Source organism: Ovis canadensis, chromosome 21 (genome assembly GCF_042477335.2).
Source record: "Ovis canadensis isolate MfBH-ARS-UI-01 breed Bighorn chromosome 21, ARS-UI_OviCan_v2, whole genome shotgun sequence".
Taxonomy (NCBI): domain Eukaryota; kingdom Metazoa; phylum Chordata; class Mammalia; order Artiodactyla; family Bovidae; genus Ovis; species Ovis canadensis.
The window spans coordinates 34,954,749-34,978,614 of NC_091265.1; the positions used below are offsets into that span (position 1 = coordinate 34,954,749).

A 23,866-nucleotide genomic window follows, 5' to 3' on the forward strand; every position below is an offset into this window, starting at 1 on the left:
TCATTATTTGATCATTACTCTGCTTGCATTTAAATATTCTATTCTTGCTATGTGGATATGAGTCATTTAACTCTGTGGAGATCTTGAATATATTTTTTATGGTTCTTTTCTAATTGTTCTCTTAATTATATTTTTCTGCAAGTTATTGTATTAGTTGACTTTATTAGGTTAATTTATTGGGCTTTCCTGTTATCTCAGCTGATGGAGATTCCACCTGCAATGCAGGAGACCCCAGTTCAATTCCTGGGTTGGGAAGATCCCCTGGAGAAGGGATAGGCTACCCACTCCAGTATTCATGGGCCTCCCTCGTGGTTCAGATGGTAAAGAATCCACCTGCAATGCAGGACACCTGGGTTTGATCGCTGGTTTGGGGAGATCCCCAGGAGGAGGGCATGGCAACCCACTGTAGTACTCTTGCCTTAAGAATTCCCATGGACAAAGGAGCCTGGCGGGCTACAGTTGCAAAGAGTTGGACACAACTGAGCGACTAAGCACACAAACAGATTAATTTGTTAACATTACTTACACATTTTCTGATTCCTGGCTGTGAGATCACGTTTTACAGAGTACTCTTCTGAGTGTCTCGATCTGGGATCAATCTTGCCTAGGATAGCTGCTTGTCTATTTCTTTCTCTTTGTGTCCCTTCTCAACCCTGACCAAAGAGAAATTTTTCTTATATTGAATGTAATTATATATTCAGTAATCTATATTTTGTATCATTAAAATATAATTTCTCTAGGTCTCATATGGAGGGGAAATAATTTCTGTTATCTTGAAATGAAGAGACTAAATTCTGTGACATATAATACCTAGACTAATTATAATATTGTTTAACTTAACAAATCAATGTATTAGTTTTATCTCATAAACTACTTTAGGAACAAAAAAGACCAGAACTGTTTTTAAGAGCTCCAAACTCTTACACTGAATGTAGATATTAATATAGTGACTTGCTATTATACAAGAAAACATATATGGATAAGAAACCTGCTGAAATGGATAGTATTAACTATATGACAGCAGTGAACTTATGGATGAGTTGTCCTGTTTTGACATTCCAGAATTTCTATATTTTTTTAAAGAGTATATAGTTTTTGAGTATGTATTCTAAATAAATTTAAAAACCATACAACTCGTACAGAACCCCATTAAAGTACCTGATTGTCTACGAACAAAGTTAAAACTTCTCAACTAAATATCCTCAAAGATCTTCACACATCTGTTCCCAAATTGCTCCTCTTCTTATCCCCCTGTTTTCTTATGCCTCATTTAGTCCAGTCTTATACCATATCCTTGACAGAAATACTACTAACTTCTATGTTTTAGAAACTGAAACACATTTTTGCAGGGTTGTTTTCCTAGGTACAGGAGTCTGGTTCTTTTGGTCCATTGTCTTGCTGAGTTTCCTTGGGATCCTGGCTGCCTACACAACATTGCTACTGGTGAGTAATGTTTCCCATTTTTCCCACTCCCTTCCTGAGTAGCCTCATGAAGTGCTCCGTCAGTAGTATGGTTCCCAATTGGTGCTGGGAGCCATAAGATCGCTCCTGGCAGAGTTCAGATTTGCATCAGCTCCTTGAATATTAGGGAGGAAGGATAGATGTGTGGAATAGACTTGGGCTGGTAGAGGGTGTGTCTTTCCACTTTGACCCTTTGTAAGGGTGGCGGAGCATCCTTTTTCTCTGCCTTTGTTTCATGGCTTATTTTCTGGCTCACATAGTATTTTCATTTTAGATGTTCATACCTTCACACGGTAGTACTTCTGCACATTGATCTACTCATTCCATAGCCTGTCTCCCGAGAATCAGTCTTTCTGTGGCTTACAAATTATCTGGTGTGCTAAACCTGTTTATTAGTCCTGTGCAAAAGCTAGTCCCCTGGTCAGGTGCCAAGTACATTTTGGCAAATATCTTTATGAAATAGAGACACGGCCTGTTTCTGGACATAGTAGTGTCATGTAGTGTGAGAAATTCACACTGGACATAGTAGTGTCACGTAGTATGAAAAAATTGAGACCATGCAGCAGAGGAGCCTGCAGAAGTGGAAAGCTTATAGAAGACTAACTTTTAGGTTCCTGGAATTTTTCAGTGCCCACTTGAGAATAGGACATAAGTATCTTGCTCTGATTTCATGATTCCTTGTCCCCACTGATTGCCTGTCTGATAGTAAAGAACCCAACCCCCAAATCAGTTGCATTTGCATAAATAATTATTTCAGCAAAATGTATTAATCATTATATGAGTGATAAGTACTGAGGCTATAGAGAACAAAGAGGTGTAGTTTTTGTTTTCATACAGGGTGCCTCAAATAGAGAGGTATGAGAAAGTTACAGTGCTCCTTAATTCAATGAGTTTAGAAGCTAGTAGAGAAGTAAGTCATAGACAAAAATAACCAACACAGACAGAGCATTATAATTGTCATTAGAGAGACCTAAAAATTTTCTGCCTGGATTCGTCAAGAGGATTAAGTGATGCTTCGAGGAAGAGGTGGCACCGGAGAGGCATCTTGAAAGGATGTTGGATTTAGACATGTGTTTGTGGGAGTGGGGAAGAAAGTCCAGATCATGGGAATTTCATGACAGAGTCAGCAAGACAGAGATAGAGATATATGGGATTTGACTAGATAAAAGGGAAGAATCGTACTGTTAGCATGTAGAGGATATTGAAGAAAAATGCAGTATATGACTAAAACAATAGGCTTGTGATAGATTTTAGAAATCCTGAAAAGTATGCTAAGACACATGGTATAAATCAGATTTCTAGTTAGTATCATCATTCTGAAAGTCATTGCATGGAGGCTGTCTGTAGAGAGAAATAGTTAGAAACTTTTACTTTTAATGAGGAAAATGCAGATGAATGATGTGTTTGGGGCAAGAATCTGGCCACGGAATTGTGCTGCACTCATACATAATCAAAATTAAATGGTTTAGGTAACTTCTAAGATGGACTTCCAGTGTCCAATAAGCCATGTTTTTTTTTTTTTTTTTTTTTTCAAACAACCTTGTACACTAGGCTACCTCTTTTTGGATACAGTAGCAACAATGGAGGAGACCTGAATTCGATTTCTGCTTTAAGTTATTTTGTAACCTTGACTGAGTCATATAACTATTCTGAGCCTCAGTTTTTTCTTTCAGATGAGAATTATTTCTTTCAAATGAAATAGTTAATAAAATGACATTTTATACGGCTCGGTTAAGTACAAGTAAATGACCTGGTTGCTTAATTTGTAAAGAATCCTCCTGCAATGCAGGAGACCCAGCTTTGATCTCTGGGTTGGAAATATCTGCTAGAGAAAGAAATGGCAAACCCACTCCAGTATTCCTGCATGGAATAGACAGAGAAGCCTGATGGGCTACAGTCCATGAGATCTCAAGAATCAGGCATGACTCAGTGACTAAACCACCACCACCAAAGTACAAATAAAATCATATCCATAAAATTATTTTGAAAAAAAAAAAAAGGTGAATGCCTTATACAGTCAAATTCTCGATATCCTAAGCATCTGAAGACTCCAGTTTTCAATCTGCATCTCCACACTGACTTGGTGATTACTTAGATTTAGATTCAAATCTAATCTAGATTTATTGACTAATACCAATGTTAACAACAGTGCTTAACTGTTGTAACAAAAAAGCTTTTAAAAGTTCAGAGCAATGAGTTAACATCCATTTGCCATAAAATTCATTTGTCAGAAACCTTTTTTATATGTTTGTATTCATCATTTTATTTGCCATTTCTTATATCTTTTATTAAAAGCATACATCTTTAGCAACTAAAAAAAAAATTATGTATTTATTTGGCTGCGTTTGGGTCTTGGTTGCATCATTCAGGATCTTTCATGGAGGTGCATGAATTCTCTAGCTGTGGTGTGTGGGCTAAGTTGTTCCTCTGTGTGTGGGATCTTAGTTCCCCTACTAGGGATCAAACCCCTGCATAACAAGGCAGATTCTAAACCACTGGACCACCAAGGAAGTCCCAAAAAAGAAATTTTAAATGACCCTTGGAAGGGCTGGCCCCTGACCTCTGTTCCCTCACTAATGTCTCTATGTAATACCATGAATAAGCTCCATCACAGGGAAGAAAAAATTGTAGGAATTCAGAAAGGATATCAATGTACTGATTGTTACAGAATCCCAGAGAAGATAATAATAAATTCTCTCTGGGTTGCTGGTGAAAGTTACAACTAGGAGGTGACATGTGAACTGTGTTTGAAGGGTCAGTAGCATGGTGAGGGAGAGCTATTTAGGCAGAGGGACAGGGTGGCAATCTTAGATGCTGAATAGAGCAGGTGTAGCAAGAAGTGAAGATAATGCCAGACTGTGTAAGGAATTTTGAGTTCAGATCGGTGTTTCAGGTAGCATCTTGGTGATTTCAAAATAATCTCTTCTTTCTTATTTTTTCAGGTACTTGGATTTTTGTTGTGTTGGGAAAAAAATCAACTATACCTGCACTGGTATCATAAAGTAAGACATTTGAATCTTCATAGGAGACTGAGATCAGGACTGCATGTGCCTCTTTGGCACTAAGGGTTAATGCAGAGCTTCCCCTTTCTTTGCCTCCCTTAGAAAGAAGCAATCTGGTTACACTGTTTCAACTAAAATAATTCTGTTTCCAACAGATGAAACTGGCTTACCAAACAAACTGAACCCAAACTGAATTTTTTCCCACTACTCCATGTTAAAACTCACTCTGTGACTCTGTTCTCTCTATCCCCATAAAATCTTGGGCAAGCTCCATTATTTTCCCAGTCCTTTAGAGTCACAAGAACTCTCTCATTTTAGTCATTAAGAATTTCAATTCATTGTAGTAGACTGAACTCCAACTTTATGAGACTTTTTCCTTCCCCTGTTTCACATGACCCAGGCCTGGGAACCTGCAGCGATGGAAAGAGTATGATTGTCTTTTACCTTTATTCCAGCGTATGGATCAGGGGAAGGAGAGATAGGGTGAAAGAACACAGTCCCACAAGGAGGGGTTAGTTTCATCAGGACCAAGTAGATGTAGTTTTTGGCTCTTAATCCTGTGGATTTTCCCTTGTGTATTTTCAAACACCTTACCACTAAGAACCTTAACTGCAACTCTCTTGGTACACTCAATACTTGTCTTCCTATACTCCCTGAAATTTCTTTGTTGAGTTCCTTTGACTATCCCTTAGTTTGGAACCATTTAAAATTACACTAGAAGGGAAGTGGGTAGAATGAGTTAGGAGTGTGGGATTGACATATATATACTATTAATAACTATATATAAGTTAGATAACTAATGAGAACCTACCATATAGCCCAGGGAACTCTAATTATTGCTCTGTTGCAACCTAAATGGGAAAGAAATCCAAAAAGGAAGGGATGTATATCTATATACAGCTGATTCAATTTGGTGTATGGCAGAAACTAACACAACATTGTGAAGCAACTATATTCTGATAAAACTTTAAAAAATAAATAAAAAATAATACTAGCAGTAACAAATGATCCATATCTGGTATGAAGAAGCTGGCATCACTCACCCAACATCTGAAGACATGCAGCTCATTTCCAACATTTCCTCCCTTATCTAGTTCTGCCATGGGCTTGAGCATCTCCAGCAGAGCCTCTTGCTATTTATAGACTTTTTCAGGCATGGTTTTGATAACATACTTTGTGTTTTCTCACATCACGGAACATGTCAAACTGTTGAGTGTTTGCCTTAAATTTCCTTTTACTCAAAAGGAAAGTATGAACTGAAAATATAAACTTAAGAATTAGGATGAATGGAAATTAAAGTCATAGGATCATACAGGGAAACAAGAAATTGAAGACTGAACATATAGGCCTTACTGAGATTCCCACAGGTTTTGGAGTTGGGACACCAAGAGCAGTTTGTCACTACCAAGGATCCCTGTGGGTTAAACCATTCTGGTTACCATTCCAGGCTTGTGTCCATGCTTACCCCATGGAAAAGAAATGCAAAAAAGCAAAATGGCTGTCTGGGGAGGCCTTACAAATAGCTGTGAAAAGAAGAGAAGTGAAAAGCAAAGGAGAAAAGGAAAGATATAAGCATCTGAATGCAGAGTTCCAAAGAATAGCAAGAAGAGATAAGAAAGCCTTCTTCAATGACCAATGCAAGGAAATAGAGGAAAAGAACAGTGTGGGAAAGACTAGAGATCTCTTTAAGAAAATTAGAGATACCAAGGGAACATTTCATGCAAAGATGGGCTTGATAAAGGACAGAAATGGTATGGCCCTAACAGAAGCAGACGATATTAAGAAGAGGTGGCAAGAATACACGAAAGAACTGTACAAAAAAGATCTTCATGACCCAGATAATCATGATGATGTGATCACTAATCTAGAGCCAGACATCTTAGAATGTGAAGTCAAGTGGGCCTTAGAAAGCATCACTATGAACAAAGCTAGTGGAGGTGATGGAATTCCAGTTGAGCTGTTTCAAATCCTGAAAGATGATGCTGTGAAAGTGCTGCACTCAATATGCCAGCAAATTTGGAAAACTCAGCAGTGGCCACAGGACTGGAAAAGGTCAGTTTTCTTTCCAATCCCAAAGAAAGGCAATGCGAAAGAATGCTCAAACTACCACACAATTGCACTCATCTCACATGCTAGTAAAGTAATGCTCAAAATTCTCCAAGCCAGGCTTCAGCAATACATGAACCATGAACTCCCTGATGTTCAAGCTGGTTTTAGCAAAGGCAGAGGAACCAGAGATCAAATTGCCAACATCTGCTGGATCATGGAAAAAGCAAGAGAGTTCCAGAAAAACATCTCTTTCTGCTTTATTGACTATGCCAAAGCCTTTGACTGTGTGGATCACAATAAACTGTGGAAAATTCTTCAAGAGATGGGAATACCAGACCCCCTAACCTGCCTCTTGAGAAATCTGTATGCGGGCCAGGAAGCAACAATAAGAACTGGACATGGGACAACAGACTGGTTCCAAATAGGAAAAGGAGTATGTCAAGGCTGTATATTGTCACCCTGCTTATTGAACTTCTATGCAGAGTACATCATGAGAAACGCTGGACTGGAAGAAACACAAGCTGGAATCAAGATTGCCGGGAGAAATATCAATAACCTCAGATATGCAGATGACACCACCCTTATGGTAGAAAGTGAAGAGGAGCTAAAAAGCCAGTTGATGAAAGTGAAAGAGGAGAGCGAAAAAGTTGACTTAAAACTCAATAGTCAGAAAACGAAGATCATGGCATCTGGTCCCATCACTTCATGGGAAATAGATGGGGAAACAGTGGCAACAGTGTCAGACTTTATTTTTGGGGGCTCCAAAGTCACTGCAGATGGTGATTGCAGCCATGAAATTAAAAGACACTTACTCCTTGAAAGAAAAGTTATGACCAACCTAGATAGCATATTCAAAAGCAGAGACATTACTTTGCTGACTAAGGTCTGGCTAGTCAAGGCTATGGTTTTTCCTGTGGTCATGTATGGATGTGAGAGTTGGACTGTGAAGAAGGCTGAGCGCCGAAGAATTGATGCTTTTGAACTGTGGTGTTGGAGAAGACTCTTGAGAGTCCCTCGGACTGCAAGGAGATCCAACGAGTCCATTCTGAAGGAGATCAGGCCTGGGATTTCTTTGGAAGGAATGATGCTAAAGCTGAAGCTCCAGTACTTTGGTCACCTCATGCGAAGAGTTGATTCATTGGAAAAGACTCTGATGCTGGGCGGGATTGCGAGCAGGAGGAGAAGGGGACAACCGAGGATGAGATGGCTGGATGGCATCACCGACTCGATGGATGTGAGTCTGAGTGAACTCCGGGAGATGGTGATGGACAGGGAGGCTTGCTGTGCTGCGATTCATGGGGTTGCAAAGAGTCGGACACGACTGAGCGACTGAACTGAACTGAATGCTTACCTTGCCTCTGGCAGTGAGCCCTGCTACTTGGCCTCTGCCAAAGCAGAATCTCATCATTGCCTTTGAACTCAGGAAGCCCATTTCTGTAGCAGCACCTCTCACCTTTATTCAGGCATAAAGCATGGCCACTACAGTGCTTTTCAAGAATGCTGACACTTTCCTCACCAATGTGTTTCTCAGTGTCTTCTGAAACCTCCCATAGAGCCCAATATGAAGCAGGTTAGTTTATCACAGGTGATATTCATATCATTCCAGTAACCTTTTCTAAATAAATCATTGGATTTTTTTCTTCCACATTACACCAAGAAATTGCTGGCATCCTAATTTTATAAAGCATGGGCTACTGTTGAGCCAAGGTTTCAGATAACCAAGCAATTAGAACCTCTTTGAGATGCATATTACCTGCTGCTGCTAAGTCAGTTCAGTCGTGTCCAACTCTGTGTGACGCCACAGATGGCAGCCCACCAGGCTCCTCTGTCCCTGGGACTCTCCAGTCAAGAACACTGGAGTGGGTTGCCGTTTCCTTCTCCAATGCATGCATGCGTGCTAAGTTGCTTCAGTCATGTCCAAGTCTGTGCAACCCTATGGACAGCAGCCCACCAGGCTCCTCTGTCCTTGGGATTCTTTAGGCAAGAATACTGGAGGTGTAATACCTAGATGCTGGTATATTAACTTCAGAATCTTTGATAAATGCACACATATCAATAAATCCAGGCTGATTTAATATTACTTTATTTTCTCCTTGTCTGGCATCCTTAATATTACATTTTCCCCCTCCTTGGCTAGCATCCTTTGAATTCATTCTGACACATTTTCTACAGGGTTTTGTTAAAATGCCTTCATCTCTTGAGGTATTGTGCGATCTAATTGCTGTTATGAATCCATAGCCAATGAAAAGTGGTGAAACCGGATATGAGAGGAGTTGAAATACCCTTGTTAGATAAATAATTTGATTAGGCCTTTAAACCTGTGACCTTTAAATCTTCCTGGCAGGCAAGTTTCTTTAGGGCTTGGAATTTCAGTGTGAAAAGAGTAAACCTGGGTTGTCCCTTATTGTCTCACCCTTACTTCTCCTACATAGTCCAAAAGTCTGTTCTTTACATCTGTGTCTCTTTTGCTGTCTTGCCTATAGGGTCATCGTTACTGTCTTTCTAAATTCCATATATATGCTTTAATACACTGCATTGCTGTTTCTGTTTCTGGCTTACTTTTACTCTGCATAATAGGCTCCAGTTTCATTCACCTCATTAGAACTGACTCAAATGTGTTCTTTTTTATAGCTGAGTAATATTCCATTGTGTATATGTACAACTTCCTTGTCTATTCATCTGCCTATGGGCATCTAGGTTGCTTCCATGTCCTAGCTATTGTAAACAGTGCTGCAATAAACACTGGGGTACATGTGTCTCTTTCAGTTCTGGTTTCCTTGGTGTGTATGCATAGCGGTGGGTTTGCTGGGTTGTATGGCAGTTCTGTTTCCAGTATTGGATGGGGTCAGGAGGGGATTTCAGGATAGTGGGGCACATGTACACCCATGGCTGATTCATGACAATGTATGGCAAAACCATAACACTATTGTAAAGTAATTATCTCCAATTAAAATGAATAAATAAAAAAGCAATCACATAACTAAACCAAAAAAAAAAAAAAAAAAAAAGAAATCTGAGAGGGAAGGATTAGTACCAGGCCTAATAGTGTATTCCCCTCTGCCTAGGCATGTTCAGAAAGCAATGAATGATCTCAATCAAAACTCTCTATAAATAGCTATAACCCAACATCCTAATAAAGGTGCTAAAGATATTTATTAGCCAAAATACAATGGAGAGTCCTTATCTATGAAAATTTCTATACAACAGGATTCTAACCTATTGTATCTAGGTTGCCTGCAATAAATAAACCTGGAATTTATAGATTTGTAAGTGGGAGGCATGGCTGGCTGGAATTGTATATTTAACAGAATATATGAGAAAAGGATCCACCATAACTCAAAGATTCCTTCTGTGGAGAAATGTTTGCTCAAAACATTTCTTTGAGCTCATACTTTGCTCAAAACACACCTCACATTTTAAGTCCCAGACCAGGATGTATCCTAATATAAGAGAGGAAAGACCTTTATATGAGTACCTACATTTCACAGATTTCTCCAAGGAAAACTGTTTTATCTGTACCTTGCGTGTGTGCGTGTATGTGTGCTAAGTTGCTTAATGCCTTAAATCATTAGTAAAGCTTCATGTTGAGTAAGATCACAGAATCACAGGAGATTCATGTGAGTCTGATTTGTCTGTTAAAGTTTGCATTGTGACGCATTTTTTTTCCTGATAAGTTATTTAAGATTTTCACGTCTATGTGGATCTATATATAGAAGAGTTTGGACCGTAGTTTTTGTTTCCTGCAATGCCCCTATTGAGTTTGAGTATCAGTGCTTTTGCTGGCTTCAAAAAACAAGTTAGAGAAAATTCCCTCTTTATTCTCCTGAAGAGTTTGTTAAAGTTGAAATATTTTTTCCTTCAATGTTTGAAAAATTAACCATTGAAGGCAGCAAGTCCTAGAATTATTTTGTGAGTTATTTAAGATACAGAATTATGGAAGGAAGGAAACCCAAGCACTGTCTAGGAGCTACACAGATATAGAGAACTCTCTATTTGAAGGGAAGAAGTTAAAATTATATCTTCCTGGTCTCAGTGTTTACCTATGGCTAAATATAGTTTTCTGGCCAGCAAGTTTTTTCATCTGTTCACCAAATATTTATAGAAAATTCACTGTGTCAGACATCCTAAAGACAGCAAATATATAATCATAAACAAATATCATCCCTGATCTCATGAAGCTTATAGTCTATTTGGGGAAAACATATATTGAACAAAATACTGTTTACCTGAGATTGTATTGAGTCATTTTTTTTTAAAGCAGTGACTATTTGTAATGCTTATTTTTGAAACTGAATGAGACCTGCCACGCAATGTTGAGGGCCAAGCAGATATGGAGATAATAAATCAGTAAAAGAATCAGACCACATAGCTGTGTAGGTTTTTTTTTTTTTTTTTTCCCAGCCATGCTGCATAAAGCAGCAAGGAAGGTAAATTGTTAGATCCATGTACTGGCACCCCACTCCAGTACTCTTGCCTGGAAAATCCCATGGACGGAGGAGCCTCATAGGCTACAGTCCATGGGATTGCAAAGAGTCGGACATGACTGAGCGACTTCACTTCACTGTTAAAGAATGGTTAGATTAAAAAGATGAGGTAATGAGGTCCCTGAAATTGTGAGTACATATGTTTCCCAAGGACAGTTCTGATCCAAGTTTAGTGCTTAGAAGTCAAGGTGTTCTTTTTATTTCCCCAGATCCTGATTCTGATAACGATTCTGTTTTGCTCACTTTTGTTGTGGATTTTATTAACTTACTGGAAAGATAGATGGCTCACCATTGGGCTGTCATTGCAGGTAAGCACCATCCTTAGTTGTAGCCCTGTCTGTCCAGATGTGTTTAGGCTGACTTTTGAATTTTCTCCCAGATCTTTTCTCCCTACATACACCTGAGCAGCATATCTGTGATGATTTTGCTTTCGTGGCCTGTGGCTATCTACTTGATTCATTTGGAAGGAGAAGGTATGTCCTGTGGGTGGAACCTTTGCTGATTCTTCCAGCTCTGGCTTTAGCTAGTGTACTTCACTCAACCAAACAAGCTTGGTAGATAGCCAGCACTGTAGCTTTTAGAAATTCATTTAGCTTGTTACTTAGGCATGCTCCTTCTGGTCAAACTCACAACCCTACATGGACTGTCATAGCATTTCTTTGATCAAACATACCCTGTTCTAAAGAAGGATTCTCCTTCTAGAAAAATGATAATTTTCTCTCTGTTATTACAGATTGACTGCCTGGGAATAAATTGGAGTAGTTTTAGGAACGGTAGAGGAAATTTTAAATTTTTTTCAACAGTGATGGTACAAGTCATAGTTCTTTTAGGTTGTATTCCAATACTACTATTTTCAACTTAAGAATGAGGTTTGATGCATGATACTGGATGCTTGGGGCTGGTGCACTGAGATGACCCAGAGGGATGGTACGGAGGAGGGAGGGGGGGTTCAGGATGGGGAACATGTGCATACCTGTGGCAGATTCATGTTGATGTATGGCAAAACCAATACAATATTGTAAAGTAATTAACCTCTAATTAAAATAAATAAATTTATATTTAAAAAAAAGAACCAGGTAAAGATATCCCCTGGATACATCTTGGTTCTTGAAAGCAGCCCCTGGTGAGTTCCTGTCACATCTGAGGACTTCCACAGAAGCAGAAATGTCTCCCTCTGCCACTGTTTCCTCTCCATTCTTTGCCTTCATATCATGGAAACAAAGAATCAGAGCTGTATGTGAAACTATTTTGAGAATGGAGTTATCTCTCAGCGCCCTTACTGAGAAACTAGGAGGGCTTTCTGTCTCTCTTTTTTACTGATGGTTAGATAGGGAGTGCTTGTTTCCTGAGTTGTGCAAGAATGCAGGAAAGAGAAAAACTCAACTGATAGTGCTGACATTGAGTGTTCATACATGTGGGTATGTGTATGTGGCCAGTGAATTTTAGGAAATTTTTTTGGGAGCAAGAACTTAAAGGGGACAATAATGAATTCTTTTCTTTTTCATTTCCTGAATTTTAGCTAGAATGAGAAGATTTCAGATTACAAGTATTGAAAGAAAAAGAAACAAGAGGTGTAACATGCACACAAAATTGAGAGGTTAGAGCTGGCAGATCTAAATTTGAAAGTGACATAGGTGGTAATTTTTAAACATTCAAATGGGTAAAGTCCTCAGAGTAAAAATCCTCTAAAATAGTAAGTGTTGGGGAATGGCCAGTGATAACAGGTATTATGGTCAGGCTGTACCTGTGTGTGTCTCAAAGAGGGGTGGAAAGAGAGAAGTATCTATTATTTACTGAGGATCTGTGACAAGTCAACACTGTCATATCAATTATATGAGATCGATGTTAGTAGCAAAATAGCGTCGTTATTCAGAATGAAGACAATGAAGGCCCAATAGAAGTTAAACAACATGCCTGAGTTACAAAATTAGAAAATAGTAAATTCTGGCTTTGAATGTGGATTTCTTTCAACTAGTGTCTCTTCCACTATCACTCCCTGTCTTCAACACGGGGTATTTTAGGCTGACCTTTAAGGGTCTGAGGGCTTTCTCAGAACCAACCAAACTCCTCCTCCTTCTTAGAAGTTTTTCCTTAACATTCCCTGTCCTTCCCACCTCTTGTACAATTCATTCCCTTGTAAATTTGCATTTATAATAATTTTGACTTAATAATAAACTTTTATTTGGATAACACTTTTTTTCACTTTCAAATCACTGAGAGAATATGGGGATGTGACAGAAATTGACAGTAAATCAGTGAGTCTATAGATGCAGTGAACCCATGTACTAAGTATTTACTTGTTGTTCGTTTGAGGATAGTTACTTGCTTGGGATGGTTCGCCATTTTTCTTTTCTTTTTTGTCACTTTCTCCTTCCAACTTTTTCAGCTTTACAAGTGGCTATTGGGTTGCCCTTTGTTCTTATACTTTTGTGTCTCTGTGTGGTGCCATTTGGGATTTATTCTCCCTGCGTTCAAGAGAAGGATAAATTAGGGCCCAAGCCAAACTTCTTCGGACATAGAGGTGCACCCATGGTAGGTCTGAGCATGATGGATGTTGGTGAGTAAAGGTGTGCATGGGTATGGAGGGCACATCAGATCCTTGGAACTCCCTGGAAAAGTAAAGGAATTGACTTGAGATGACAAGAATAAAGAGTTAAATGTAGAGATTGGAGTTGAACCCAGGTCACCTAATTCTCTGTACATTTCTCTTTATTGTGCCTCAGTGACTTTGCCTCAGATGAGCAGAGTCTCCAAATCAGATTTGAACAAAGAGCCAAGGGAGCCAAACTCTCTTCCTAAAGTCCTTTCTTACTGGGCCCCCTCCCTACCCTAAAAGGGATGTCAGCAAAAAGACTGTGAGATTAAAGGCCTGATGTCCTTTTCTTCCACAGCTGGGGCCTGAGAATACCATCATGTCCTTTGAGAAGGCTGTTGAATATGGGGCCCATGGACTGGAGAGTGATGTACAAATAAGGTAGGAAAGAAGGGACCAGGGTGGGAGGAGAAAAGACCAGTGGATGACTCCAGCCTGGCCCAAGCTGTAGAGAGGGCAAGCCCTGGGAGTTTCTCCCTTATTCACCCGGCACATCTGCACATAACACAATACATGGATCACTTCTCCTTTACAAACCACGTGTCTGCATCTCTACATTGTCAGTCACAGGCTTATAAATCACACACTCTATATAGTCTCCACACATAGCTCAAATCTGGCCTCCCTGCAAACATGCTTGGAGCTTACCTCTGTGCCCTACCTTAGCAATCTATTTAGCTAACATTTCCTGGGTATTGCCTGTATTCCTACTATATCCTTCTTCTGAGTGAGAGGCAGATGAGTGAGACAGAGTCGTGCCTAAGAGCTGTTTGCAGCCAGTGAAGGAGACATGGCATGTTTACAAATAAACACAGTATAGGACCATTTGTGGTGAGTGAGTGCCTTGCAGAGAAGAGTAAGGCAAATGCAATGGAACCTCAGTGGAGGAGGAAGAAGCCACCTCTTTTGTGAAAAATGATCTGTGTGCTCAGAACAGTGTTTGGGTTGAGACTTGAAGGAAAAATAGTATTTTCCCAAGCAGAGATGGAGAATGAGAATATTCTGGGCAGAGGCAACAGCTTAGTCAAAGGCATCCAAAGGAGGAATAGCAAGTTTGTAGATCCGTGAGCTGGTCTGTATGGATGCCAAGAGTAGTCCACTTTGGGGACGTGAGGGGCCTATGTGAGGGGGAAGGTATGGCTATAAGGCTTACTGAGACTGGATCACAGAGATCCCTAAATGTGTACTGGGCAGCCATGGTAGGTTTTAGAGAACAGATTAGCTTATTGTTTTAGAAGGACTTGTCTGAGAATGTGTGAGGGAGAATCGTCATGGATTTGGGCAGTAGGTTCTAGCAATGTCCAAGGGACAACAAAGGAAGAGTTGGATCATGGCAGGAATGAGGACAAAAAACACATGCTTTTCTGTAGAATGTATGTCCTTGGGCAGCCGAAAATAGAGACGAACCGTCGGATGGTTATATTAGAGAATGTGGCATGTACTACTCCCTTCCCAGCCTTCTGTGAGGCAAACAGGAAAGAAATGAACATCCTATTTCACAGTGAAGAACTGTGAATTCAAAGAAGAGAAATGTATTGCTGAGGACGTAAGGTTAGAATGTACATGATAAAGCCAGAATTAGAACTAGATTCCCTGACCCCAGACTTGTGTTCTTGACATTACCTAACAGTGATGTTACCCAGCTGTTCCATGCAAACTATCTGAATCAGATGGAAACTGGACGTTCTTTCAGCACTTCTAGGTTCATTGTGCAAGTGCCTCATGGTCATGACCTAATGTGGTCATGGTGCTGAGATGGTGAGCTCCTGGCACATGGACTTTCTCTCTTGTCTTGTGACTTCAACTTCAGTGTAGATGATCCTCCCAACCCTTTAGTTTCTCTGTGTGTTGATGTCTTCATTTCCGAAGTCTACATACCCCATCATCCATATTGATGGTCATAGTTTATACTTCATCATTAATAAAAATTGCATATCACTCAGTCTAGCCAGAACAGGAATACCACAGAAGTACCTAGAACGGGAAAATGTAGTATCAAGAATTACTAAGTAGTAAAAAGCTATTAACTAATAAAAGAGGAAAACAGGACTGTGGAAATGCACAAGTAGCAGCTATTAGAACTTCTACATATTCTACCCTATTCTTTCCAAGATTTACAAACACATGAAAAAAAATTAAAAACTGGAAAAAATTCACAAAACTTCTGACAGAAGACTCTGAAAGGTGAAGAGATGAAGGTGGACTGGCTGGGTTCGTAAGAGTGAAGGAACTTCCTAGTATTAAAGCAAATAATCTGTTGGTTATTTTTGTTTTTTCCCTCATATATCCTGACATGACCTCTGAAGAGACCTGTACAGAAACACCTACAGCTGCAGAGGGGGAAAAAAAAAAGCCCCACAAAAATCTGCTTTTTCTAGCCAGAGAATTGGCATTAGGATCACCCAGCAGGCTATAAATGTTTTGACCATACCAGTCTCACTCAGGGCAACACCACAGAAAAGCACTCTTCTCTTTCTCACAGCTTGAGGCTGTGTGGCCCTGAAGGGTATGAGGAGATCCCTGTGATGACTTCTGCCCTTATGTCAGTGGTGGTACTCCTCTCTGGTCTCTGCCCACTGAAAAGTAGAGGGAGGATTACTGAGAGACGTTTTCTAGAGACAGTGATTTTTTTCTGGTAAAATATATTTAGCATAAAACTTACCATGTTAACCATTAATTTTTTTTTAATTGGAGTGTGGTTGGGCTTCACAGGTGGTGCTAGTGGTAAAGAACCCACCTGCCAGTGCAGGAGACTTAAAAGATTTGCGTTCAGTCCCTGAGTTGGGAAGATGCCCTGGAGAAGGGTATGGCAACCCACTCCAGTATTCTTGCCTAGAGAATCCCATGGACAGAGGAGGTTGGCAGGCTGCAGTCCGTAAGGTTGCAAAGAGTCCGACATGTCTGAAATGACTTAGCACTCATAGTTGATTTGCAGTGTTGTGTTAGTTTCAGGTGAATCTGGTATACATATACATTTCTCTACTCTTTTTATTGTTTACTCACTAAGCCATGTCTGACTCTTTTGTGACCCCATGGACTGTAGCCCACCGGGCTCCTCTGTCCATGAGATTTCCCAGGCAAGAATTCTGGAGTTGATTGCTGTTTCCTTCTCTAGGGTATCTTCCTGACCCAGGGATCAAACCCACATCTCTAGCTTTGCAGGCAGATTCTTATGGCTGAGCCAGCAGGGAAGCCTGATCTACTTTTCAGTGCACAGTTTAATGGCATGCAGTATGGTCACCTGTTTTGCTACTGTCACCACCATGCATCTCTACAACTTTTCATCTTCTCAGGCTGAAACTTGGTACCTGTTCAATAATAGCTCCTTCATCTCCCCCCCCACCACCCCAAACCCTGACAACCACTATCCTATTTTTCTCTATAAATTTAACTATTTTAGTTACCGCATATAAGTATAATTGTTCAATATTATTTTACGTCTGACTCCTTTCACTTTGAAAGTGGGTGAAATGAAAGTCGCTCAGTCATCTCCGACTTTTTGCGACTCCATGGCTATACAGTTCCTGGAATTCCCTAGGCCAGAATACTGGAGTGGTGGCCTTTCTCTTCTCTAGGGGAATCTTTCTAACCCAGGGATCAAACCCAGGTTTCCCGCATTGCAGGTGGATTCTTTACCAGCTGAGCCAGCTTGGAAGCCCAAAGGGATGAAAGTGAAAGTCACTCAGTCATCTCTGACTCTTTGTGACTCCATGGACTATACGGTCCATAGACTTCTACAGGCCAGAATACTGGAGTGGGTAGCCTTTCCCTTCTCCAGGGGGTCTTCCCAACCCAGAGATTGAACCCAGGTTTCCCACATTGCACGCAGATTCTTTTCCAGCTGAGCTACCAGGGAAGCCCCATTTCACTTTGCCAAATGACAAATTCATCTATACTGTAAATGGATGACAGAATTTCCTTCCTTTTAAAAAATTCTGTTAAAAAGCATATAAAATTGACCATCATAAACGTCTTTAAGTATCCAGTTCAGTAATGTTAAGTATATACATATTTCTGCAAAACAAACCTCTGGAACTTTTTTGTCTTGCAGATCTGAAATCTTGTACCTATTAAACAACTTCCTTTTCCTTCTTCAGTCCTGGATAACCACCATTCTGCTTTTTGTTTCTATGAATTTGACTATCTTAGATACGACATATAGGTAGAATCATATAGTGTTTATCGTTTTGTGACTTTTATTTACTTTAGCATAATGTCCTCAAGGTTCATCCATGTTGTGGCATGCAACAGAATTTCCATCCTTTTTCAGACTGAATAATATTCTAATGTATATATATGCCACACTTTGCTTATCCATTTATTTGCTGAAAACATTTGGTTTTCTTTCACCTCTTGGCTATTTTGAATAAGGGTGCTATGAACATGAATGTACAACTATCTTTTAAAGAACCTTCTTTCAGTTCTTTTTAGTATATATCCCAAAGTGGAATTGCAGGATCACACAATAATTCTGTATTTAATTTTTGGAGGCACTACCATACTGGAGAAAGGAAGTCTAAAAACCTGTATATAAAATCCTGTGCAAATCTTCATGTAACATGCACATGAAATCACACAGACAGAGCAGAAAATTTAATAATTAAACATTGGTTTGGAATATCATCCATGCTTTAGATTGACCTCTGGGTAGTACATAAAGACCAGAGAAGCACTGCAAAGCCTCTTTGAAAACTAAATTGTAATTTGAACCACAGCCTATGAACATGAGCCAATACATGTATTTTGAACCAAAATCTGAAAGTGAAGTTGCTCAGTCGTGTCTGACTCTTTGTGACCCCATAGACTGTAGTGTACCAGGCTCCTCTGTCCATGGGATTTTCCAAGCAATAGTACTGGAGTGGATTGCCATTTCCCTCTCCAGGGGATCTTCCCAACCCAGGGCTCAAACCTGGGTCTCCTGCATTGTAGACAGATGCTTTACCATCTGAGCTACCAGGGAAGTCCAAAATAGGTTAACTAACTGTTAAAAGCAATTTCAACAGGAACCAGAATCTCCAAATATTCTTAATGGCCAGGATATGATCCAAAAATTTCATCATACCAAAACCTACAAAAATCTCAACTTGAGCAAGAAAGGGTAATTAATAGATGTCAACAGCAAAAGAAAGAGGGGTTAGAATTATTATCTTAAAAAAATTAAAGCATCTATCATAAAATTTCTCTAACAGAGAATTATGATGCTAAGAGCCAACTCACTAGAAGAGACCCTGATGCTGGGAAAGATAGAAGGCAGGAGGAAAAAGGGAATGGCAGAGGACGAAATGGTTGGACACCAACCATTGGGTAGACATGAGTTTTGGCAAACTCCAGGAGATGGTGAAAGTCAGGGAAGCCTGGTGTGCTGTAGTCCATGGGGATGCAAAGAGTTGGACAAAGTAAGTGAAAGTTGCTCAGTCGTGTCCAACTCTTTGAGACCCCATGGAGAAGTCCATGGAATTCTGCAGGCCAGAATATTGGAGTGAGTAGCTGTTCTCTTCTCCAGGGGATCTTCCCAACCCAGGGATCGAACCCAGGTCTCCCACATTCCCAGCAGATTCTTTACCATCTGAGCCACCAGGGAAACCCAGACAAGTATCTGACAAAGTTAGTACCTAAGACTCACTCTGTGCTTAGTCACTCAGTCATGTCTCACTCTTTTTGTGACCCCATGGACTGTAGCCCAAGAGTTGTACATGACTTAGTGAATGAAAAGCAACAAATAGGTTGATTAAAATAAAAGAATGGAAAAAATATACAAGTCAGAGATGGAGTAGTTATATTAATATTTGACAAAGTAAACTTCAGAGCAAAGAAAAACAGAAGAAACAAGGGGCATTACATAATGACTTTGAAACAGTAAATTCATCAAGAGGGCATAACAATTCTGAATGTGTATGAACCCAAGAATAGAGCTCCAATGTACATAAAGCAAACCCAACAAATCTAAAGGAGAAGTAGATAAACCTATAACTATAGTTGAGAACAACAATACCTTTCTTTTAGTAATTGATAAAAAGACTAAACAAAACTATTAAAGATCCAAGATGGTGCTGAACTATGCCATCAGCCAACAGGATCTACGTGGCACTGATAGAACACTCAGTGCAGGAACAGCAGAAGACATGTTCTTTCCCAGTGTCCGCAAGTCATATAATATAGACTGTATCCTGCCCCCCTCAAAAAAAAACCCTCAGCAAATTTAAATGTACTGAAATCATACAGAATGAGTTCTCTGACCACAACAGGATCACACTAGAAATGAATAACAAAGTTAACAAAATCTCCAAACACTTGGTACTCCTAGATAATTCATGAGCTAAAGAGAATGTCTCCTGTGTTTGACATGTGATTTGCAAAAATTTCATTCTTTTGTGAGTTTTCTTTCATTTTCTTGATGCCATTTGATTTTGGCAAAGACACAGGGCAATTCATTGACCACTGCCTCACACCATATATACGTGTGTGTGTGTGTGTGTGTGTATATATATATATATATATATATATATATATATATAAGTTACCTCAAAATGCATCAGTGATATAAATGTAAGAGGTAAAAGCATAAAACTCTTAAAAGAAAATACAAGGGTAAATCATGATCTTGAATTTCAGAGTGAATAAGAGCCAAAAGTTGGAAACAAACCAAGGATCTATCAGCAAGTGAATTAATAAATAAAATATGGTGTGTATATATTTTTTCATATATATATATTTTAAACAAAATATTATTCAGCCATAAAAATGAATAAAGTCTGCTACAACAGGGTTGTTACAATATGGATGAACCTTGAAAACAATGTGAAAGTGAAAGTCACTCAGTTGTGTCCAACTCTTCGCAACCATGGAGTTTTCCAGGCCAGAATACTGGAGTGGGTAGCCTTTCCCTTCTCTAGGAGACCTTCCTGACCCAGGGATTGAACCCAGGTCTCCCTCATTGCATGCAGATTCTTTACCAACTGAGCTATCAGCGAAGATGAAAACAATATGCTAAGGTGAAACAATATACACACAGTATAACTCTGTGTGTATGAAATATCTACAGTAGGCAAATTTGTAGAGACAGAAAGTAAACTAAATTACCAGGACAAGGGGGTGGGAGGACTGGGTGTTACTTAGTGGTTACAGAGTTTCTGTTTGCAGTAACAGAAAGTTTTAGAAATAGATAGTATTGATATTTGTATAACATTGTGTATGCAAGCAGTGCCACTGAATTGAATAGTTAAAATGCTCTTAAAATGGCAACTTTTATGTTTTATATATTTTACCACAATGAATATAAATGAAAAAAAGGTAAACACTGGAAGAAAAACAGCCTTTTCAATGGAGTCCCAGAGCAACTGGACATCAGATACAATAAAAGTGACCCTCAACCTAATCCTCATGGTCTAGAAGGGAAATAAGTACAAAAGTTGAAAATTGATTATGGCGTTCTTAGACTTTATACCAAAAGCACTATCTGTGAAATGAAAAAAAAAAATCATAAAGGGATCTCAAAGTAAAATAATTCTGTTCTGTGAAAGATCTTGTGAGGAGTATATAAAGAAAAAGTATCAGATGAAGAGGCAATATTTGTAAAATATGTATCTGACAAAAGGCTTGTATCTAAAATATATAGGAAACAAACTCAACAGGATAAAAAAGAATTCCAAACAACCCAGTTAGAAAATTCATGAACAGTCATTTTACCTGAAAGGATACACAGATAGCAAATAGGCACATGAAAAAATGTTCAACTTCATTAGGTACTAGGAAAATGAAACTTCTCTCACTACTCACTTATCAGAATGGCTAAGTTTAACAAGTAGTGATGTCTCCTAATGATTGTGGATAAACTGGATCACTTACACGTTACTGGTAGAAATGTAGAATGGTATAACTGCTCTGATAAGTTTGGCACTTCCTTAAAATACCAAATATGTACTTACCATATAACCCAGAAATCACACTACTGCAAATTTATTCCAGAGGGGGAAAAAACTTGATGTTCATACAAAGACCTGTATGTTAATGTTCATAGCAGCTTTATTTATAATGAGCAATATCTGCACAACCCCATTGTTCTTCAAGAGGTAAATGATCAAACTGTTATATCCATACCATGAAATGCTGCTGCTGCTGCTAAGTCGCTTCAGTCGTGTCCGACTCTATGTGACCCCAGAGACAGCAGCCCACCAGGCTTGCCCGTCCCTGGGATTCTCCAGGCAAGAACACTGGAGTGGGTTGCCATTTCCTTCTCCAATGCATGAAAGTGAAAAGTGAAAGTGAAGTCGCTCAGTCGTGTCTGACTCCTAACAACCCCATGGACTGTAGCCCACCAGGCTCCTCCGTCCATGGGATTTTCCAGGCAAGAGTATTGAAGTGGGATGCCATTGCCTTCTCTGACCATGAAATACTACTCAGCAATAAAAAGGAATGATCTAGTAATACATGCAACAGTTTGGATGAGTCTCATGGGAACTGTGCTGCATGAAGAAAGCTACTCTCTAAGGGTACATACTATATGCTTTCTTTATTATATAATTTTCAAAATGATAAAATTAAGTGATTGGAAATAAATCAGTGGTTTCCTGGAATGATGAAGGGGAAAGAGCATGGTGGCTGTGGCTATAAATGATAAAAGGTTGCTCTCACATCTTTACTGCTTTGCCTCTTGACTGTGGTGGTTGTCACCTGAATCTGTCCATGTGATAACATGAGCACATACACATACAAGTATATGTAAAACTAATGAAATCAGAATAAAATCAGTGATTTTATCAATATCAATTTCCTTGCAACATTGTACTATAGTCAGATGTTCAGTTCAGTTCAGTCGCTCAGTCGTGTCCGACTCTTTGCGACCCCATGAATCGCAGCACGCCAGGCCTCCCTGTCCATCACCAACTCCCAGAGTTCACTCAGACTCACGTCCATCGAGTCAGTGATGCCATCCAGCCATCTCATCCTCTCGTCCCCTCCTCCTCCTGCCCCCAATCCTTCCCAGCATCAGAGTCTTTTTCAATGAGTCAGCTCTTCATATGAGGTGGCCAAAGTACTGGAGTTTCAGCTTCAGCATCATTCCCTCCAAAGAAATCCCAGGGCTGATCTCCTTTAGCATGGACTGGTTGGATCTCCTTGCAGTCCAAGGGACTCTCAAGAGCCTTCTCTAACACCACAGTTCAAAAGCATCAATTCTTCAGTGCTCAGCCGCCTTCACAGTCCAACTCTCACATCACTGGAAAAACTATAGCCTTGACTAGACGGACCTTAGTCGGCAAAGTAATGTCTCTGCTTTCCATATGCTATCTAGGTTGGTCATAACTTTTCTTCCAAGGAGTAAGCGTCTTTTAATTTCATGGCTGCAGTCACCATCTGCAGTGATTTTGGAGCCCCCCAAAATAGTCTGACACTGTTTCCAATGTTTCCCCATCTATTTCCCATGAAGTGATGGGACCGGATGCCATGATCATCATTTTCTGAATGTTACTGTTGGGGAAATCTCATGGTATTATTTCTTACAAACCCAAGTGAATCTACAGTTACCTCAAAATAGAAATTTTTAAAAAGAAAAGAATGCCATCAGCTTAAAAAAAAACCAGACAATCTGATTCTAAATTTTATAGGAAAGATAGGGGAACTAGGATAGCTATACCAATACTGATAAAGAAAAATAAAGTTAGAGGAATCACACTATGTGATTTCAAGACATACTGTCTAGCCACAGTAATATGAACAATGTAGTAATAAAGAATCAGACATGCAAATCAGTTAAACAGGATAGGGATTCCAGAAACAGATCCCAGTACATAACCCCGTGTATGTGTTTTGCTTTTTTAACCAAAGGTTGAAGATCAGTAAAATAAAGATGGTCTTTCTAATAAAAGGTGTTGGAACACTTGAACTTCCATTGTGGAGGTGAGAGTAGTGGAGAACCTCATTCTTTACCTCATACCTTATACAAAAAGTAGCTCAAAATGAATAATAGATCTAAATGTAAAACTCCAAAACTTTGACAAGAAACCATAGGGAAAAAAATCTTTGTGAGCTTGGATTAGGTGAAGATATGACACTACAAACATGTACCATAAAGAAAAAATGTAAAATTAAACTTTATGAAAATAGACATTTGTCATTTGAAAGCCCCTGTGAAGAAACAAAATGCAGACTGGGAGAAAATATTTGCAAACCCATATGCAACATAGGACTTGTATGTAGAATATAAGAATTCTATCAACTGAACAGTAAAGAAACAAGCCCTTTATAAAGTGGGCTTCTAATGCTTTCTTGGCCCTTCACCC

At 39.4% G+C, this 23,866-nt stretch overlaps 1 protein-coding gene across 1 annotated transcript in view; it reads left to right on the forward strand.

Annotated features, from left to right (window-relative positions):
- The window catches only part of LOC138427225 (glycerophosphodiester phosphodiesterase domain-containing protein 4-like), a 125,677-nt gene that overhangs the window by 15,505 nt on the left and 86,306 nt on the right, over positions 1 to 23,866 (forward strand). Inside the window, exons 3-9 of the mRNA XM_069566594.1 lie at positions 1,350 to 1,443; positions 4,404 to 4,463; positions 11,206 to 11,304; positions 11,376 to 11,469; positions 12,516 to 12,593; positions 13,383 to 13,528; positions 13,888 to 13,970. Coding sequence (XP_069422695.1) covers positions 1,350 to 1,443; positions 4,404 to 4,463; positions 11,206 to 11,304; positions 11,376 to 11,469; positions 12,516 to 12,593; positions 13,383 to 13,528; positions 13,888 to 13,970 — 654 coding nt within the window. The remainder of the gene's footprint in view (positions 1 to 1,349; positions 1,444 to 4,403; positions 4,464 to 11,205; positions 11,305 to 11,375; positions 11,470 to 12,515; positions 12,594 to 13,382; positions 13,529 to 13,887; positions 13,971 to 23,866) is intronic.